General features: G+C 43.2%; 1 protein-coding gene across 2 annotated transcripts in view; it reads left to right on the top strand.

The window, feature by feature from the left end:
- GAP43 (growth associated protein 43) overlaps nucleotides 1-20523 on the top strand; it is a 92109-nt gene that overhangs the window by 29828 nt on the left and 41758 nt on the right. For both annotated transcript variants that reach the window (XM_067034558.1, XM_067034559.1), the window contains exon 2: nucleotides 18676-19285. In XM_067034558.1, the coding sequence (XP_066890659.1) occupies nucleotides 18676-19285 (610 nt within the window). The remainder of the gene's footprint in view (nucleotides 1-18675; nucleotides 19286-20523) is intronic.

Raw genomic sequence — 20523 nt, 5'->3', positions numbered from 1 at the left:
TTTTTGGTTGCATTGGGTCTTTGTTGCTGCGCGCGGGCTCTCTCCAGCTGCGGCAAGCGGGGGCCACTCCCCGCCGCAGTGCGCGGGCCTCTCACTGCAGGGGCCTCTCCCGTTGCGGAGCACGGGCTCCAGGCGTGCGGGCCTCGGCAGCCTTGGCATGCGGGCTCAGTAGTTGTGGCTGGCGCACTCCAGAGCGCAGGCTCAGTAGCCGTGGCACACGGGCCCAGCTGCTCCGCGGCATGTGGGATCCTCCCGGACCAGGGCCCGAACTCGTATCCCCTGCACTGGCAGGCGGGCTCCCAACCACTGCGCCACCAGGGAAGGCCAGTTAATATTCTTATGTAGTGAAGTACAGGCTTTCTCCTCTGGTGACTTGCCTCAATGTCAGCCCAGACAAAACCAAAGATACACGAAGCCAGTACTTCTTTTTCTCCACAAACCTGTCCACACCTGGAAGAGTGCCTCCCAACTTTCCCTCCAACCTGCCCCTTGGTCTTTCATGATCCAGGCTTCAGTCTTTCCTCAAATAAAAACGTACTAGCCTTTGGCTTCCTGCCTTCAAAATGTTTATCTTGTCTAGATGACAGGTATTAATCAGATTAACCTAGAGAGGAGGTGTTACAGAATTCCTCACCTCTGGTATCATCTGCATTTTAGGTAAGCTTGTTGGGTTTTTGGTGTTTGTGTTTTGTTTGTTTGTTTTGTTTTGTTTTGTTTTCCTTTTCCACAGTGCTTCCAAAGCCTAGTAACATTTAACCTTTTTTGGGTATTGGATACCTCTGACATTCTTAGAAAACCTGTGGACATTCAACAGCAAAATAATCGTGAAAACAAAGTACAAGGCATATTACTTCAGATTCAGGGACACCTTGAAGCCCATTCTTAGACCATCTCAGACTTAATATCTATCATCTATCTTTGTATCATCTATGTGTCATCTATCTATCCATCTATCTACTATCTATCTATCTATCTATCTATCATCTATGCATCTATGTATCATCTATTATCTATCTATCCATCTATCATCTATATATCTAGGTATCATCTATCTATCATCTATCTGTCATCTATCTATCTATCTATATCTTTCTCATTCACAGAACTGACACAAATCGTGGGAGCTTGTGGCACAGCATTCTGGGAAGCAGCGGAAAGGGTTTAAGCAAACTTTCTTATTTACCCTAAGCAGCACAGGTTCTGATTCGTGTCTCCCCGGTTTCTGTCAATCGCAGACAGCTGACGACTGACAGATAGGTCTCTCCTCTGCAAGCCGCTCAGCCTTTGTCTCCCGGCCCCTCCCCCTGCATTTTGACTCCAGTTTCCGCCCCACAGTCCCTCTTCGCGACTCATTTTCTACCTCCTTTAGGCGTTCCCTCCGGCCTCTCTTTAGGGTGACCTCATCTCTTTGTTTCACCCGTCAGCCCCTCCCTAAGCCCTCATCCCCGGCTGCGGCTGTGGCCCGGCCACTGGGACCCGGGGGACCGCAAGGCGTGGCTCTGACCCGCCCGCCGCCCCGAGAGCTGCCCTGGGAGCCCCTCCTGCGATGATCCAAACCTCACGGGAGAATTCCTGCGCCCCCGGAACACCGGGAGTTTTTGTTTTATCTTAACGAACATTCACAAACTCTTGTTGAGAGATAATTGCTTCTTTCAGCGGCTCGGACAACAAAAGCATCAGCCGGCGCGCCCCAGGCCTGTCGGTGGCAGAGCAGCGGCGGGGTGGGGCTGATGCGCGGGCTCCCTCCTTCGCCCTCGTCGGTCCGCGGGCGTCACCTCCCGCCGGCAGCAGCACAGCCGCAGGGCTTCCAGGGACCGAGCCCCCTGTCACCTCAAGGTTACACAGCGGGTGGGAAGGCAGAGGAGAGAAAGTTGGGTCAATTGCAAGTCGCACTCCTGTCCCTCCCAGTGTTCCCTTGCTCGGGGGCTACAAAGAGCACGTTAGCTTTGCTCTGGCTGTTGGCACCTGTTCCTCTAGGACAGGCGGTGGGGAGACGCGGAGCAGCGGGCAGGAAGATTTCTATGTATCGGCAGGAAAAGACCTTTGGAAACTAAACAGGAATACCTTGTCTTTAGCGTACAACAAAGGCGAGAAAATCAGCTAAGGTCAGGGCCAGGGACGATGATCCTTCATCGCTGAAAAAAACGATAAGCAGGATTCCTCATTTGAGCTTTCCATTTCCCACGATGAAATACAGGCTCCACGGACAATTGCAAATGAGTTACTTTTGGGTGGCGTGGGGGGAAGGAGGGTAAATGGAGCAGATGGGAAGTGAGATGACTTCTGTAGGTGTGGCCAAATTTACCCCGCGGTGAGCTTTTTTTTCTTAGTCTGGAAACATGACACCAGCATGTATTTTCCGTTCATTCAGTAATATTGTTAAAAAATGATGGAAAAAGACGGTATAGGTGATACAAGCAAACTTTATTCAACACTTCATGAAGCCAGCAGTCTCTGGTCTCAAGGGCCCAGACACCTGCAAAACAGGGCCGAAAGCAGGATGCTTTTATAGGATAAAGAATAAGGAACAAAGAAGTAAGTATAGAGCCCAGACTGGCTGACTGGTTACACTGTTTCTGGTCAAACGCATCATTTGCAAGGACACGAAAATTATCTAAATTTCTGTTTGTTGACCTAGCACCCTGGGCAGGATTGGCTCTATCTTGACCTGGGAGAACTGCGGAGATGCGAGGAAGATCAACCCCATTTGCAAGCGCTAAGGGTAGGGAGTTGATGGGAGTTAGAGCTTTCTCTCCCTGTGTTCTGACCTCTTTTTCTCGTTTAAATAGGTTGAAGCCAATTGTGGCATGGGATGAGTGATTTGCATATCTTATTTATTTATTTTTAGCAGTCTTGGGGTTTTTTTTTCCTCCCCAACTAGGACAGTAGATTTTATTCAGATTTTCCATACAGACGGACAAGTTGGCTTTAAAAATTGTCAAGTAAGGCATTCCTTTAGAAGGCTTTGCTCTCTCATACAAAGGCTTTGGGGAAGGTGCACAGCTTTTTGCTAACTGATAAATGATGTGTTCTTGCATTCTGAGAGGGTTGGAATTAGGTGCTTAAAGGAAGGTGGTGTCTGCTTTCCTAATAAGGTGGGTCATTTGCTAGTTCGCAGAACATACAAGTAAAGGCATTTTGAGCTATGCAGAATCAAGAGTCTTGGTACATAGGATTCTGGCCAGCAGACAAATTCTGTGCTCACTCACTTTGGTGATTCTCTCTGGGGACTGGCACATTTGAGAAAGATCTTAGTCTCATGATATGTTCAATGTACTATATAACTAATTTTAAAAGGTAAGTGACAGTAGAGGTTAAAGTGTATGGAGGAGACCCTGTCCATCCCAGAGTAGGATTAGGTCACAGTCAACTTCTCTGATGCTTTCTTTTTTTAGGGAAATAGAAAAATGGAACATATATACATTTGCACAAAATTAGGACTTTGATACTTTGAATGTCTGAGTCTTGAATCTCCTAGTCAACTCCCTCAGTGTACAGACACAGAAACTGAGGCCCAGAGAAGCAAAAAGACTTCCATGAGGTTGCAGTTGGGATAGGACCTGTCGGATTTACAACCCTAGTCTCCTGATTGCAAATTCAGGGCTTTGCCTAGTTTACCTGCCACTTCTTATTTCTCTGAATTTCATAATACAGGCACCTCTGAAATTCTTTCTTTTGAAGAGATATTCAAAAGGAACTGTGGGTCTTCCAGGACAGGTGTGTTTAGTCTGAGCATCGTAGGCCAGTACATTTCACACTGTGATGTGAAAAAGATTTGTGAAAATGCAGATCCTGATGATCTGGGGCAGGGTGAGAGCAAGTTACAGTCCAGCTCTTGGAGGTACGGATGCAGCCACTCCATAAGTGTCGAACGGCAAAACTGTGGCCAGCATCTTTCCTCCTTGCCTTTCCTTTCTCACTGATAGAACAGCCCTGGGGATTTCAGGAGCCCTTGTTTTTCGCGTTACCAGGTCACTGTGCTCCCTCGGCTAATCTGGATGTCTTTCACTGCTTTGTCCTCGCCCAGACCTGAGACTGTTAGAAACAGTCCCTAGAGACAGGCGTCTTGAGCTGGAGGGTGTGATCTTTTGTCTAGTGACTTAGCACCATTTAACTTGCTTCCAACAAAACCTTTCACACATAAGCAACTTGCTCAAATCTGATGGTTAAAAAAGTCTTTTTTTTTTTCTCTCGCACAAGTGGCCTCCCAGCTGCAGCTCATTTCTCTCCTTCTGGGAGTGCAGCTGGCGTGCTGCATGCTCACAACCACGGCCCTGCCCCTGGGGCTCAGCAGGTCTCTTTGTGCATTTCCCCACGGGTTGCTTCTGTCCTGCACTTCTTCTCCAGCTGCGTGTGATACCGGGATTCAGGTCTGAATGCCTCTGTGCACACTCTGAGTTGAGCAAACAGCTGAGCAACGACAGGGCAAGACCCTTCGAAGGCAGGCAAGCTTCAGTGGCACCCACTTTTCCCTTCTCTGATGCTTGCCTGCCCCCGGGGTGCTCTACCTTGGCTCTTTAAGTTGCTCTGTGAGCTTTTTTTCAATCTTTCTTACTATCAGCTTCAGCTGTTCTCAGGAGAGAAACAATTTAATCCAAAATATAACACACATTCACTAGACTTTTATTAAGGCCTTACTGTGTGAGACAGGGGTAGGGAGTCTGTAGAGTGGTAGAGAAGGTGAGCTCTGGGGTCTGACTGTCTAAATAATTAAATCATAGCTCTACACTTATTAAATATGGAACCTCCCCAAGTATTCGTTTTATCATCTGTAAAAATAATAATACCACTTATACATTATAACGATCATAATACCTACCTCATGCGTTTGTTATGAGACTTTCCATGCAAAACATTTAGCTCAGTGCCTTAGCAAAGTGATCAATAAATGTTAGCCTCTAAAATTAGGGTCCTGAACCCAATTCCAACGTGGCGGGGTGGTGGGGAGGTGTCCCACGCCACCAGCTATTCTCCAGACACCAGCTGGGTGTCCTACGATTCAACTCAATTCCACCACTATCTACCCGGAGATAGCAGATTCCACTAGTAAAGTGCTCAGTCTTGCAAGACACTCTCCACTTCAGACACCAGTCACAAGCCCTGGTTGCTCCCTGTGCTTCTAACTGATTGGCTACAAACTGGAGGTTCCAACGACCCCTCCAATTCAGGATGCCAGTTGCAAGTCCACGTTATTACCTGTACCTCTGACAGACTGGCTATAAATCAGAGGTTCCCATGACCCACTCCTTGGATTTGATTAATTTGCTAGAGCGGCTCACAGGACTCAGGAAGCCCATTTACTCACTAGTTCACTGGTTTATTATAACAGGATATAACTCGAGAACAGCCAGATGGAACAGATGCTTAGGGCAAGGTATGGGGAAAGGGTGTGGAGCTTCCATGCTCTCTCTGAGCGTGCCTTTCTCCCCAAATCTCCACGTGTTCACCAACCTGGAAGCTCTCCAAACCCTGTTTTGGGTTTTGTATGGAGGCTTCATTACACAGGCATGATTGATGAAACCACTGGCCATTGGTTATTGAGTCAACATCCAGCCCTTCTCTTCTCCCAGGAGGTCAGAGGGCGGGACTGAAAGTTCCAAAGCTCTAATCACATGGTTGGTTTTCCCACCCAGTCACCTCATTAATATAACAAAAGACACCTTTATTGCTCTCATTACAGGAAATTCCAAGGGCTTTAGGGGCTCTGTGTCAAAAATAGGGATGAAGATCAATATATTTTTTTATTATAAATCACAATATCACAGCCTCTATTAAGATGATAATATTCCTGTCCTCAGAGAGTTTACAGAGTACTGGAAAGTTTGAAGAATAAGTACAGCAATCACTACAGTGCAAAAATAGTTGGATAGATAGATAGATATGCAGAGGGAAATGTTTGAGACAGACAGATGTTTGAGGAGGGTCAATTGTAAGTGAAGTCACAGAACTCAGGGAGTGCAAAGCAGTTTTTAGTGAGCCGCCTGGGGAGTTTAACATAAAGGTAAACCCTGCCCCAGAAATTGGCAAAGTACACCTTCAGGCTAAGAATGACTTTTACATTTTTTTAATGGTTGACAGAAAATCAAGAGTAATGATATTTCATGATCCCTTACAATTATGTAAAATTTAAATTTTGCTGTCCATAAATAAAGTTTTATTGGAACACAGCCATGCTCATTCACTTAGGTAGCAGCTATAGATTATTTCTGCCACAGTGACAGAGTTGAGTGGTTGTGACCGAAACCTTACGGCTCAGAAAGCCAAAAGTATTTACTACCTGGCCGTTTGCAGAAAAAGTTTGCTGACCTCTGGACTGCCCATTTAGGAGGATGCAAGAAAACTCTCCAGCCAACGAGGTAAGGATTGGTAAGAATTTGCTTACCTAGTTTCAAAAACAGAGTGACGCAGGGTGTGTGGGGTTTCGGCAGACACGCAAGAAGGAGAGATGTCTGTGGAGGGCCAAACTGTAAGTGAGGTCACCGACTTTTGGAGTGAGGAGTGTGTTCAGTATGCAGCATGTGGATGGACTTAGCTAAAGTAACGGGTGCGCTCATGAGAGAAGCAGGAAGGGCAGACTGGGTCCATTCCATGAATTTCTCAAATGCTGAAGCAATGCATATCTTCTTAGCTTGCTAAACAATGGGAATATTTAAAGATTTTCTGGGGGAGAGGGGGAGACCACATTATGAGGAAACCATAACTCTATTTTAGCTTAGTCTCATACAATATGTAGCATAGAGTGGAAGACAGACCAATTAAGAGAGCTTCTATAGTGTTAGCTTTCAGTGTCTGTTTTAAACCTTAAAATAAGGGAATAATGTTCCAAGGTGGAATTTCAGACATTTGGTAAAAGGAGAATCTTTGTCTATGTCTTTCCTGTACACCCACTCCGCTACTGCCACTAGCTATGCCATTATTACCTTGATTCTCCACAGTGATTTAAACCCTCTGTTGTATGTTTCAGGGGTGCACAGCCAGGCTGATGTGCGCCCACTTACTAGAGGCTGCAGAGGTACGAGGCAGGTACCAGGGTTTGACATGACTTTTGCTATGACTTCAGCTTTGGGAGAAACTAGGAGATTATTCTAACCTAGAGCCATCAAGTTGCCCCAACCAAAGGGAGACATAGCTACTGAATAGCCCTGGGAATCTTTAATCCTAGTCTTGGGTCTAGTCCTGAGATGACAAAGGAGTATCATTGATTTCCGATGAGTAAATCAGAATTGTGGGAAGAGTGGTTGCATCATCCTAACTTCCTGGAATTCTGGAGTTCATGGGCTTCCCCATGTTACTACACGTCTGTAAAGCTCCCCGTTTTTTTGGAGTTTCACAGTACTGGGCATGAACTTGGTGTTCTGTGTGGCTCTTTGGGTCATATCAGAGGGTTATGGCACATCTCATAGTTGTCTCTGCATCAAGAAGAAAGGAAAGGAATTTTCATTGACTTTAAGACCTCAGAATCAGACTTAATACCTCCTTAATTTTACCCAGTTACCCAGCCTCATTGTTCTGGCTCATAGATCAGGTTCTCATAAATCCTTGGAAGGTAGGTTCATCTGGATTAATCCAGAAGTTGGAGAATTTGCTTACCTAGTTTCAAAAACAGATAAGAGGGAATTTTCTCTATCTGATGGCTTCAAAGGGTGCAGTGTTTTCCCCCTGCAGAACCACAAAGCTGGTTCTTTGTGCCACGATGAACACCGTCACTAACCTCCTGCAAGGAGCTGTGTGGCATAAATAGTATGATATTTTTTGAGAATACAGTCAGAGCAACAAGTATGACGTCCATGGAACAGTTCTAGATAGATTTCCCTATCTGCCTCAGTACAATTGTGAGTCAAGTAACAGGGATACTTGGTTTAAGAGAAAGGCAATGTTTAATTCAGGAACTCTGGCTGGATTTAAATCCTCAGCCTCAGGAATAAATTTTTACCACCTGCTCAGCCCCTTCCCTCTGATAAGCATAAGAGTGACTCCAGTTTATTCATCTGCTTTTCGCATTTAATTAAATATTCGTGACCCCTGACCTGAGGCCCTCTCCCGACACATCCCCCAGTATTGCTTTCTCTGCTCTCTTATATTTTCTTGCTCCTGCTTTCAGAATTAATAACAAACCTGGTCTCTAGGCTGTTCTCAACGTCTCAAGTATGAATCTTCCCTGTCAAGATCTTCACAAGGAAAATGAGTCACAGCATCGCCTGGGTGATGAGGTCATGATACCACAGTCCCTGCTTTGAAAATGTATTTGTACTTTGCTACTGTAAAGAGATTTTGACAGGGGAAGATGAAATTGGGGTGACAGCTCTGAAGCCTGTTATTTTAGACACTGGTAACTAGCTCAGCCTTGGCAGGCACTGGCAGTGACAAAGTCATGCTCTGGATTCTCCCAGCCTGCACTCCACTTTTCACCCTGCCTGGGAACCTGGAGAAAATGCCTGCAGAGAGTAGACCAGCCCTGTCTTTCTAGGGTCATCTTACCTCACGTGCAACCTGAGTTCAAATCCTGGCTCTGCTACTTAGTAGCTGTGTGATTTAGTTATTTAATGTCCCTGTGCCTAAGCCCCTTCACCTGTAAAATAATGGTACCCATTGCATAGCTTTGTTAGAATTAAATTTAATAAATCTATTTGTATACATATATATATATAAAGCATATAATAAAGTGCTTAGAAGAGTAGTTGGCACATAGTACTATATAATTTTTCAATTTATTATTAGAATTATTTTCTGCAAGGATCTGAGGGTACTTTATAGTACCTTTAAAGAGGGTTTTTTTAGGAGAGCATTTATTATTTTTATGAAATATGCATATTCCTGAAAAATTCCTCCATAAGCTATCAGAGATAGAAAACCATAAAATATTTATCAAATAATGCACCCAATCCCTAGTCTCCAGAAAGCAGCAATTTTCACTTCACTTGTATTGTCTTCTTCTGGCAATTATTTGTTGAGTTCTTAAATACCAGGCATTTTACAAATACTATTTTCTTTCATCCTCAAGAAATTCTGCACAGTAATTATTAGTATCCCAGTACGAGGGATGAAGAAGCCGAATTCTAAAGAAATTAAGTAATTTATTCCAGGTCACACATTTGAGCCATGGCTGAACCAGAATTTGAACTCAAATTGTTTGAGCCCAAAGTTATGCCAAACCATGTAATCAATGAATGTCAGTGCCTGATGACGCAGAGAGAATTTGATGCAAAAACAAAGGGAGAGGCAAGAAAAGAAGAATGACAAGAATAACAACAGTAGCAAATTTAGACTCAGGTATGATTTACAGATTTTTCTAGGGTTTTGTGTATTTTCCCTTCAACTATCCAACAGCTTGGGGATCGAAATCCAGTTAAAATGGAAATAAGTCTATTTTTCTTGAAACTGTATGTCATTTACCTGACATCCTCACCTCTTCCCACCAAAAACATTCAGTTGTTTTTTCCACACATGGAAGAATAAAACAACATAGCTTCTAGAATCAGAAAGAAAACATACCTGCTCTTTTTTTTCTTTAGATTTCTCAGGTACTGTTTTAAATGTGCAATCACTTACCTGGTGATTGATACAGACCATTAAGGCATCTGCAAACTACTGTTGACAGATAGCGATATCTCTGCAAAATCATCCCACCTCATAGATATAAGCATATCGTACAAAGAAATATGCTTGCTGTGCCAGTGCAATTTCAAGAAAAATCACCTAGTTCCCCCTTTCAAACATGTTCCTGCCCCTAATTCCTCCTATATAGAGATTCTGGAGCCACCTCTGTTATAAGATCAGAAATATAGACCAATTCTGTTCATTAAAAAGTACTTCAACTAGTCTCAGTACTAATATTAGGATTGCTACTTATTCGCTGACACTTGCTTTTACTTTTTCTTTTTTCTTTTTCTGAGTGTTTAGTGTTGAATTCTTAGACTGAATTCTCTGTTAGGTTCCTTAAAATGTAGGGCGATTTGGGCTTCCCTGGTGGCGCAGGGGTTGAGAGTCCGCCTGCCGATGCAGGGGACGCGGGTTCGTGCCCCGGTCCGGGAAGATCCCACATGCCGCGGAGCGGCTGGGCCCGTGAGCCATGGCCGCTGAGCCTGCGCGTCCGGAGCCTGTGCTCCGCAACGGGAGAGGCCACAACAGTGAGAGGCCCGCATACCGCAAAAAAAAAAAAAAAAAAAAAAAATGTAGGGAGATTGGAGGCCTAGGCTTAAGACCTGTTCTAGCATTTATGGGGCCTTCCATCAATCCGGGATTTGGTTTCTTCATTTTACAAAGGGGATAGCACACTTGCTCAGCCTACTTCATTTTAATTCCTCGAGGAACAATTTTATGAGGTGGGAAGTACTTCATAACCTGGAATACAAAAATTCAAGTTACTGTCATTTTTTTTAAAACAAATGGCATCTTGAGTTCTCCATCTCCCATCGACTAGGCTTCATGATGACGTGTGCTCTGAAGACACGTTATGTACCCCCCTGCATATTACATACGCTGACACTCGGAGCTGCTTCACTAACTAGCCAATGGGGGTACACTGGGTAGAGCTGGAAGCCCCAAATCTTGATGTCCCTCTTTCCTCAGGGCCACATGCTCCTAAGCTAATTCCCCACAAAGTGTCTTGTCATCTGCATCCACAGCTTTTACCAAAGATGAGTAAATAGAATAGCTCTTAGAACCTGCAGGGCAGTTGTTTTCTTGAATGTGGAAGGGATATACCCAGATGTTGAGATAGAAATATGAAATAGTAGCTATATGAGATTTTTTTTGTGGAATGAGGGGTGTCAGGTAAAAGGTATATATTTTGAGAATAAACAGACTTCTAGTCTAAATGAATTACCATCACCAAGTTGCTGGACCATGTAGAGGTTAAGACATGGATAAGATTAGAGAGGATTGGTGTGTATTAGGTGGTAGAAGAGTGGGATTTACCCTTGACAATGTAAACAGATCTGCCCCCTTCCCAAGGATGGGAAAGAACTAGATTGAGTATGTGGTATACTTTAGATGGTTTTTGGGCTTATCTCTCTGAGGATAGATAGTACTGTAGAGTTAAAGAACTGGACTCTCCCCTCCCTGGACTCCTCTCCAGCAGTCATGGAGATGCATAAGTTCTCGGACTCAGTCTAATGGTAATGTAGAAATTACTCTGAGATGAGAGTGATGATGACAATGATTATGATGAGAAAATTAGCTATCCCTTTTTGAGCACGTAAAATACGTCAGGGACTGTGCTAAGTACGTTATATACATTAACTCATATAATCCTCACAACAACCCAGTGAGATAACCCTGTTATTCCCCCATCTTACAGATAAGGAGACTGAAGTTAACTTGCCCAAGGTCAAGAGCTGGTAATTAACTGGCAGAGCTGGGATTTGAACCTATACATATCTAACTCTACAGCCCATGTTCTTACCCACCAGGGAATACTGGCTTCCTACAATCTATTTTAAAAAGCACTAAACAAGGAGTGGGCTTGAGGGAAGGCCTGGTCTTTAGAAGCTGGATCCCACTGAGCTCCTTTCTGTTTCCTAATTTACCTCAATTATAAAACAGGCATAGTGATGTGTTCCTCACATGGTTATGATGAGAACTGAACTGAAATACTAACTTATATGTGGTATACTCATTATAAGAGTAAGAGGAGAGAGGGATATGGCTGCTGGAGAACAGTTTGACGAAGGCCCAGAGCATTAGTTTCCCAGAGAAAAGCACTGATACCCAGCCAGTTGGCTGTGTACTGCCCATTTACATGCTCTCTGATCACTAACATAGCACGGCACATAGTTACTAAACAACAACAACAAATAAATATTTCTGGAGCATCAACCATGTGCCAGCACTGTTTTAGCCACCAAGGCTCTGAGGATGGTACAAAACCGACAAGGTCCTGCTTCCAGAGAGTTTATAGCCCAGGGGAAGAGTCAGTTAAAAATGAAATACAAATATATGTCAGGAGAATATAAGCACAAAGAAGGAAAAACCAGATAAACAGACCAACAGTGACAATATTTGGAGAAAGGCATATAGTAGAGTGGATGAGGAATGTCTCTCTCACTCGTTCACTGAACAAAATTGATCAGGTAGTGCTGACTTAGAATGTAATAAATTACATTTCATAATGAAAAAGGTTTAATTAACAACAACTAAATCAATAATCACTATTCAGTATAGCAGGAAGAAATAGCAATGTAATTAAATATTTATCTCATCATGTTTTATATTCCTGAACATCCAACCAGAGACATTTCGTGGTGTCATACCTGAAAGGAAGGCAGTTTTTGGCAAAAGTTACCCGGGCCTTCTCTTCCTGCTGGTTGGCTCTGACCACCTTCTCCAGAAGCTTGGGGTGTGGTTTGCTCTCGGGAATGCTCAACTGGGTGGAATTCACCTGTGATGGTGGTACGGTGGGCTGTCTGCTGGTTAGGCGGCTTTTCTCTCTTTTCCCACGTGTACTGGCTGCCTGCTATTCTCTTGTCTTTCCCCAGTTGTTAGCAAAAGCTTCACAGTCCCTCTCATAGTCTGGAGTGTGAGTCCAGCCTCTTCAGCAGCCTGATAGGGAGTCCGTCTATCTTGTTCCCAGCTCGTCATCAACTTTCTGAAATGGCACTAATTGAGAGGTTCAAATTTTGGATTCATTCAACAAATATTAATTGAGTATCTGCTATATGCCAGACACCATTCTAGAAACTGGAGATTCAGCTGTGAATGAAATAGACAAAGTGTTTCATGTGCTGACTTTTGTCTGTTAGAAGCTGCCAAAGATAATATGCTCTTTGCCTCATCTCCATCTTTGTGGGACAGCTAGAGTTCTACATATACAAAATAAAATAAAAGATAAGTCTTCTGAATGGAAACTGAGTTCTCCACCAGTAGTACTTTATACTGGGTTGAATATGCCACTTTGTATTCTTTAGGAAGTAGCTGGGCTGTACATGTTCAATAAATAATATATGCAAGTGAGCTGAAGACCCATATCTTGATCACCAGCTATTTTCTGAAAAGTTCACATTACTATTCCAGTTTCCAGTGTGGGATATTTGGTTTTCTGTACAGTCAGCCAATCAATGAGCATTTCTTGCCCACGTACTATGACTCTGGAGCTGCAGCGTTATGCTGCACACTTCATCTGAAGGGGAAAAGAGAATCCCCTCACTACCACTGTGCCAGGATTTACAAAGTCACTCTTGATGTCTCACGTTTCCCTGGAGAATTGCTCAGTTGTCATATGTCAGTGCTCCCACCTGCCCAGGAACTAAAAGAAGACTCTTCACTGGACTGAAAATCAGAGTTAAAAAAAAATGGTGGCCATGGTTGGCAAATGCACAACCGTTTCATTATACCTACTTGCATCCTGCTCCCCATCCCCTCACACTCTTAGTTGGATTTTCAAACCACATTGAGTGTTAAGGGACCCCTGTATCCCAGCTGTGCTTATTCATCTTTTATTTTAATTTAAAAAATTTCTTTTGGCATTTTTTAAATTTATTTATTTATTTATTTATTTATTTATTTTTAACGTCTTTATTGGAGTATAATTGTTTTACAATGGTGTGCTAGTTTCTGCTTTACAACAAAGTGAATCAGTTATACATATACATATGTTCCCATATCTCTTCCCTCTTGCGTCTCCCTCCCTCCCACCCTCCCTATCCCACCCCTCTAGGTGGTCACAAAGCACCGAGCTGATCTCCCTGTGCCATGTGGCTGCTTCCCACTGGCTATCCACCCTACGTTTCATCTTTTAAGTGATACCTTCTTCCCTGGAACTGCCCAGAAACCTGAAGACACCTCCTCTACAGAACTGGAGAAGGTTTGCCCATCCTCCTTTGGCTCCTCCATAAGGGGCAGTTCTCTGGATTTCTGATCTTTGACTAGATTCAAAGCAAGTACAGAAGCTCCACTGGGAGCTTCTTTAATACTTGGACATTTCTCCTAAAGTATATACTATCAACTGTGCTCGAAGCCAACTAAGCTGAAAAATAGAGTGACATTTTCTTACGTGAATTTCACCTCACTAAATTATTAATAAAAAATAGAGTGAGCCATAAGTAGAAATTTGTTAGATTCATACATATCCATCCATACTTTATTCTGGTTCTGATATCTCTGGCCTTTCAATTTAGCTTCTCGGAAATATATTTTGCTCAATCAAATTGAAAATATTTTGGTTTACTAAAGATGTTCTTAGAAGAACTGGTGCACACCAAGGATTTTTAAAAGCATTTAAAATTCAATCCTGTTTCAGAGAAAATTTGAAGTATTATCATCGTAGTGTTTAGAGCTAGCAGAAGTAGATACAGGGCCACATTTTTCTGTGCTTGGAAGGTTGAAGTATTCCTATTATAATTAGAAGTAGTTAAATGAATTGAAGGGTCCCAGATGAATGGATGATGTTATTTTAAGTCCTGAAAGTTAGGCATTTATAGATTTTTTTTTGCCTACAGCTCTTTTGGAACATAATAAATGAAAATTTTGGACATCTTAGACTGAATCCTAATTTGTTTACTCTCTCCTCCCCCAAGAGGAAAAGGAAACTATTAACCAGAGCAACAATGTTGGGTACGAAATAGTACTTCTTATATTTGGCTTTCTTATCTGTGATTCTTAAATGTTTATGAAAAGTATTGCCCTTTCACCTAATGGACTTTAAAATTTGACCAGATCCCAGCAACTTAGTAGAATGGTACCCTTCATCGTCTTCAAACCAATATTCATCCGAGGTTTTAGCCTTGGTTGAACAGTTAACATTTCCCATACTTGGTTTCCTTTAAGACTTCATAAATTACAGAGTTCCTGAACAAATTGATCAGTAAAAATTTTAAACTATAGCAATGAAGATTCCTGAACAAAAAGTATGGCAACTCTTAACGATCCTCTTCCTACATGTAAGGAACTGCATTGGCATGTCCACATTAGTTAATTCATGGATAGCAACAATTCCATGTAAAAATGAAAGAATTTTATCAGAGCTCAGCACGAAGCTTATTTGTGGCAACACTGAGTTTAAAAAATAAATCTATTTTTATGACACTATGAACTAACTCTTTTCAGCCATTAAGTACAAGGATCCCCTTTTTTCTGGACTTCCTCCATCTCTAACTGACGTATTTAGACTACTGGCCTTGCTTTATAGACAGGTGTAATGTCAGGTGTCTCCTTGAATTCCTGGGAAATTATTGATTGTTAAATACTATGAGCTTATTTTTCTAAAGTGTATTTTAAAAAGAGTCCTGTGTGGATAGATACAGTTTCTGTCTGCTCACTAGTATGTCTGTGGTGCCAGCATAGGCACTCAGTATTGCTAAATGAATAGATGAATCAGGATGTTGACATGATGCTTTACGCACAATCGGCTACAAGAAAGACTAAGTTGTTCTATGTCACAGATGCAATAAAATTAGACTTGGGGTTGGGTGGGAGGGGAGAAGAACTGAGTTCAAATACAAACGGGGCCATTGACTGATTCACTCACGCTATCAAGTGAAACAAGTGACAACTTTTCAGGGCACAGTTTTTCCCTTTTAGAAGCTGAAAGGGTTGTGCTGAATGTAGTGAGTAATCTCCAGTTTCTCTGGGCTCACACGCTTTTTGTTTTAGGCCAGCTCTTCTATTTCCAGTTGGGAAAAGGTCTATGTAGCCTGACATCTTGGGGTTCCCCCACAGCCAGTCTTGGGAAATGTTCTCTTTATTACTGTCACCTCTCTCAGCAAAATACACTCCCAATGCAATTACCTCTAGCACTGTGAAAGGAATTTTACCAGAAAATAACCTATAGTTTAAGCTGTATTTGTGGAATTAATTACAGGTACAAACGACACACACACACACACACACACACACACACACACACACACACACACACACAGAGAATTGTCTGGCCTAAGACCCAGTTTTAACTTAAAATATTCTTATTTCTGGATGCCTCTGTTCAATCACTTCATCTTAGACTGGTTTCCTCCCTCCCTTCCCCTCCTTCCTTCCCACTCCCCTTCTCCCCTTCCTTCCCATCTCTTCCCTTCTCTTCCCCTTCCCTCTTTGTCTCTGTCTCTTTCCCTCTGACTATCTGTACAATTTGTATTAGTTGTCTATTTCCAACCAATTTCTAAAATCCAATTCCCCTAAATCTCTAATAATATTAAGTGGCCCAGCAATTCCTCCTGGAGAAGCTGCATGCCTGTGGGGTACTTTGACCACCTACTTGGGTATCTAGCTCTTGCAAGATTGTCTCACTTCTCTCCTAACTATGGTTTTACACATTCTCTCCCTTCCTGCCCACACCTTTCTGTCTTGTGTCCCTTATACTCTTGGATTGTTCAGGTGAGCCTGATCCCACAATCTTGGCACCCAAGTCTAGTCTGAGCCTTTCTAAATAGTCATTTCAACATAGAGGCTGTGCACAGAAGCTTAAGTCCTGATCATGTGGAAAGTTAGAGTGGCAGATGATCTGAGAAACTGAGAGAGAGCAAGAGAGAAAGAGAGAGAGAGATTGGAGATGGAGGTGTAAAGAACTTAGAGGGGCTCTTCCTTTATCCTTTTAAAGTATCTTCCTTATGTCATTCAGACTCTTAGCTTCCTTCTTTTAATGTTTTCTAGCGTTTTAAGTTTCATCTCCTTTCCTCTGTGTTCTTAAAGAGAAAAGGGTGATGTAGTTTTCTTGAGTCACCAGAGGGTTTTTTCTGACCACTTGCGTACTCTGAAAGAATTGGTTTGTTTACCTTCACAAGGAGCAGTATTTGTATTAAAGAACCACTGCGTATCAAGGCCCAAGTGCAGATGTTCTACCATATAAGATGGTGCTTCATTCAGAAAAATGCAAGATAGAGTAAAATAAATTAACAACATCTTGGCTGCATGCTCCATTCACAACTATTAATCTAACAGGGTTATGCTTCCGTCTCTGAGCAGAGAGCTCCTGGCAGGGACAGCTGCTCCCATGCCCCAGATCGTGTTGTGTGCGTCCCAGGAGGAGTCATCAAGAGCAGCAGGAGAGCGGGAAGGTGGTAGTGCATCAGAGCACTGAGCAGTGTGGCCGCATGGCACTGGGAAGAGGAAGCAGAATGGGCCCTTCCAAAGTGCTTTCACGCACTCCTTCATCTTTTGTATGGATACATGCACCGTTAACTGAGGAAGAAGAGAAACTTGCCTTGAGTTTTACTGGAAATTTATTAATCCTGCTTTTACTCTCACATACAACTTATTTTCAAAAATACCTTTGTATACTCACTAGCATGTTGATGGACCTAAGCAATACAGGCCCATATGCTTGTCCAAAGAATGTCAGACAGGTCTACATCATGATGGACAGGATCTGGGTCCCTCGGGCAGAGCTTGTATGACAGGTGGAAAGCATGCCTTGTGTTGGCCTGCTGTGATTTGCATCCTAAACTGGAGCAAAAGCCAAAGTCAGGCCAAGGTTGAGACTGGGGCCAAGCAGAGGACTTGGTACTTGATAAGCATTCTTTAACTATTGGTCTTTTGCTGCATTGTTCACTGCTGTATTTCCCCATTGCTAAGACAGTGTTCTCAGAAGTTAAGCAGACTTATTGTTGCAATATATACAAATGTTGAATCACTGTGTTGTATACCTGAAACTAATATAATGACTCTATGGGGACTATAAGTAACCACACTGGTGCACCGTAGTGGGCAACGGAGCTGTACAGAATTCTGAGTACTTGCCTAGACATTTCTTTTCATGACTATACCTTCTATTCCTATCCTGTGATTTAACTTCCATGTGGAAAAAAGTTATTTGCAGCCTATGTTATGTTGTAACATGATCAAATGGTAAAAATTTTGTATTCTAGTCTCTTGCCTTCAGTACTTGGATGGCTCTGTTGATGATAATATAAAACTAATTTTAAGTTTAAATTGCTTTGGGAATAAGAAATTGTGATTTAGTGAATATATGCACTCTTTCAAAAGCGGAAGCAGTGTTTTCCACTCTTTTTTTAAAACTCAGGAATAATGACCATTTTCTGAATTCAAAGTTTGAAGGTCTGGTATGTTCATTACTGATGTCGGACCACACACAGAGGAAAGTAGACGTCATTTTGTGACGTCATTTTGTCACATCCTGAACAAACCCCTCAAAGCCGTGGAACTCGTCTGCATTTTGCACAAGACCCTGATGTAATTTGCTGTTTAAACCTTAACCATATTATTTGCCCCGAACCTACTGGTTTCCTGATGAGACCTGAAATCTGGGGGAAACAAATAGGCTTTTTCCACAATATTTTTTTAAATCATAAGTTTTTCACAGAGACCCTCTCAGAAACCCTGAAAAACCAATATCAAACCCTGAAAAACCAATAGAGGTCACTGATGAAAATCTAGGCTGGGTGGACTTGAGTTGTCAAAGTACATCCACAAAAAGGCTGATTTAAGTTTGGCAAAGGAGAGACATTGAGTTGGGGAAAGAAAGACATATAAAATAATGCCAGTGATTCTGGAAGGTCAGAAGGACATTAATTTTCCCAGAAACGAATGTGTTCTCTCCTAAATTCTTCACCAGAGAAAGAGGGGAGCTTGGTTTGAATTTCCAGGGTATTGCTCATTTCTTAACTCCAAGTATGGTGCCTGGCACAGAATAAGTCATTCAATATGCATTTATTGAATGCTGTAATTTGAAGGAAAAGAACATTGCTCCATCTCTCCTTTTTTCCCCCCCTTTTCTCCATAAAGGTTGAGAAAAATGATGAGGACCAAAAGATTGAACAAGATGGCATCAAACCAGAAGATAAAGCTCATAAGGCCGCGACCAAAATTCAGGCTAGCTTCCGTGGACACATAACGAGGAAAAAGCTCAAAGGAGAGAAGAAGGGTGATGCCCCAGCCGCTGAGGCGGAGGCGAATGAGAAGGATGAAGCCCCCGTCGCTGATGGCGCGAAGAAGGAGGGAGAAGTTTCCACTCCCGCTGAAGCGGCCCCAGCCGCCGGCCCCAAGCCCGAAGAGACCGGCAAAGCCGGCGAAACTCCTTCCGAGGAGACGAAGGGCTCGGAGGGCGCCCCCGAGGCTGCCACAGAGCAGGCAGCGCCCCAGGCTCCTACCCCCTCGGAGGAGAAGGCCGGCTCCGCTGAGACAGAAAGTGCCACTAAAGCTTCCACTGACAACTCGCCGTCCTCCAAGGCCGAAGACGCGCCAGCCAAGGAGGAGCCTAAACAAGCCGACGTGCCTGCTGCTGTCACTGCTGCTGCTGCCGCCACCACCCCTGCTGCAGAGGATGCTGCTGCCAAGGCAACAGCCCAGCCTCCATCGGAGACTGCGGAGAGCAGCCAAGCCGAGGAGAAGATAGGTGAGCGACCTCCAGGGTCAGACGCCATGGGGGGGGCGGGGGGCAGGCCACCTGGACTTGGGGGCCTATTTGGAAGGCCAGGCCCCCTGTGCCTTCAAGGGAGAGGGGACATTTCTAGAAGGTGTTTTCAGGAAATCAAGGGAAGCTGCGCTGAATTCCCCAAAGTGGCAGGGCTGAGCGCTAACTCTGGCCACTACGTCCCCAAATACCTCTGAGCCTGAGAGAGAACTTGGGCAGGTCTGTGTAGCAGCCGGTACTAGACAGGTCCGGCAATTACCTTGTTAATTGGATTGGCATAAAGAGTAAAACTAGGTAATCCTGGTTGAAAAAAATATTCTGTGTGCTGGATAGACTTAGTTTAATAAGTAATTACTGAGGCTACATATATTTTATGGTTGGGAATTAGCTAATGTGATTATTTAGCTCTGGGAAGTGCCTGGTGTAAATGCAGCCAACTCCCTATTGATTCAGATGATGTAGTTTGTGAATTGCCAGTAGCTAAAACATACTCTCAGACCACCTTTCCCTATCCTGCAATATGTTTCTGGGCATTCTCCTCCATCGATTGGTGAGCAGCGTGCGTATGTGTATGTACGCTCAGAGAATGTTAATCGTAACATTAATCGGGGTCAGGCTAATTAGGAAAATAAGTCTGTTGATGTTGCCAAAAACAAAAGAAAAACCCCAAATATAGAACATGTTGTGAAGTCAAACATAAATTATCATTTTATTATCAAAGACACTACTTTCTACCATACGCATACATAATTGAGGGTTGACTGTGATTTTAAAAAGTTACTAGATTCTCTTTGGTTTGGAGCTCTAACCTGGAGTGTTTTCTCTATTATTGCCCAAAGAGGCTGTGCAGAATTGGAATAGAGCATTCACAGTACAAGATAAATTTAAGGGAACTCCACCCCTCAGCACTAGATCTGTTCCTCCACCCCAACCCATCCATAGTGGTGAAGGAGGCCAACGGTCTCCAAGGTCTTTCTCTAGCCTAGTGTGAACCATGAATACCTTTCAGCCCCAAACATTAAAGATAAAGTTGCTTCTGTACCAGTTGAAAAGGTTGGGTTTACTCCTTTAGAATTTAGTGATTTAACCCACTATGTGTCCAAGGACCCAAATTTGGACTGGACCACACTGTGCCCTTGGGAAAACACCGACTCCATGAGGATGCTCTGGGAAATGCCTTGCTATCTGACCATTAGATTGAGAAAGTAATTTTTGGATAT

Source organism: Kogia breviceps, chromosome 5 (assembly GCF_026419965.1).
Source record: "Kogia breviceps isolate mKogBre1 chromosome 5, mKogBre1 haplotype 1, whole genome shotgun sequence".
In the NCBI taxonomy this organism is placed as follows: domain Eukaryota; kingdom Metazoa; phylum Chordata; class Mammalia; order Artiodactyla; family Physeteridae; genus Kogia; species Kogia breviceps.
Note: the sequence above shows the minus strand (reverse complement) of the source record. Positions and strands in the feature narration are given on the sequence as shown.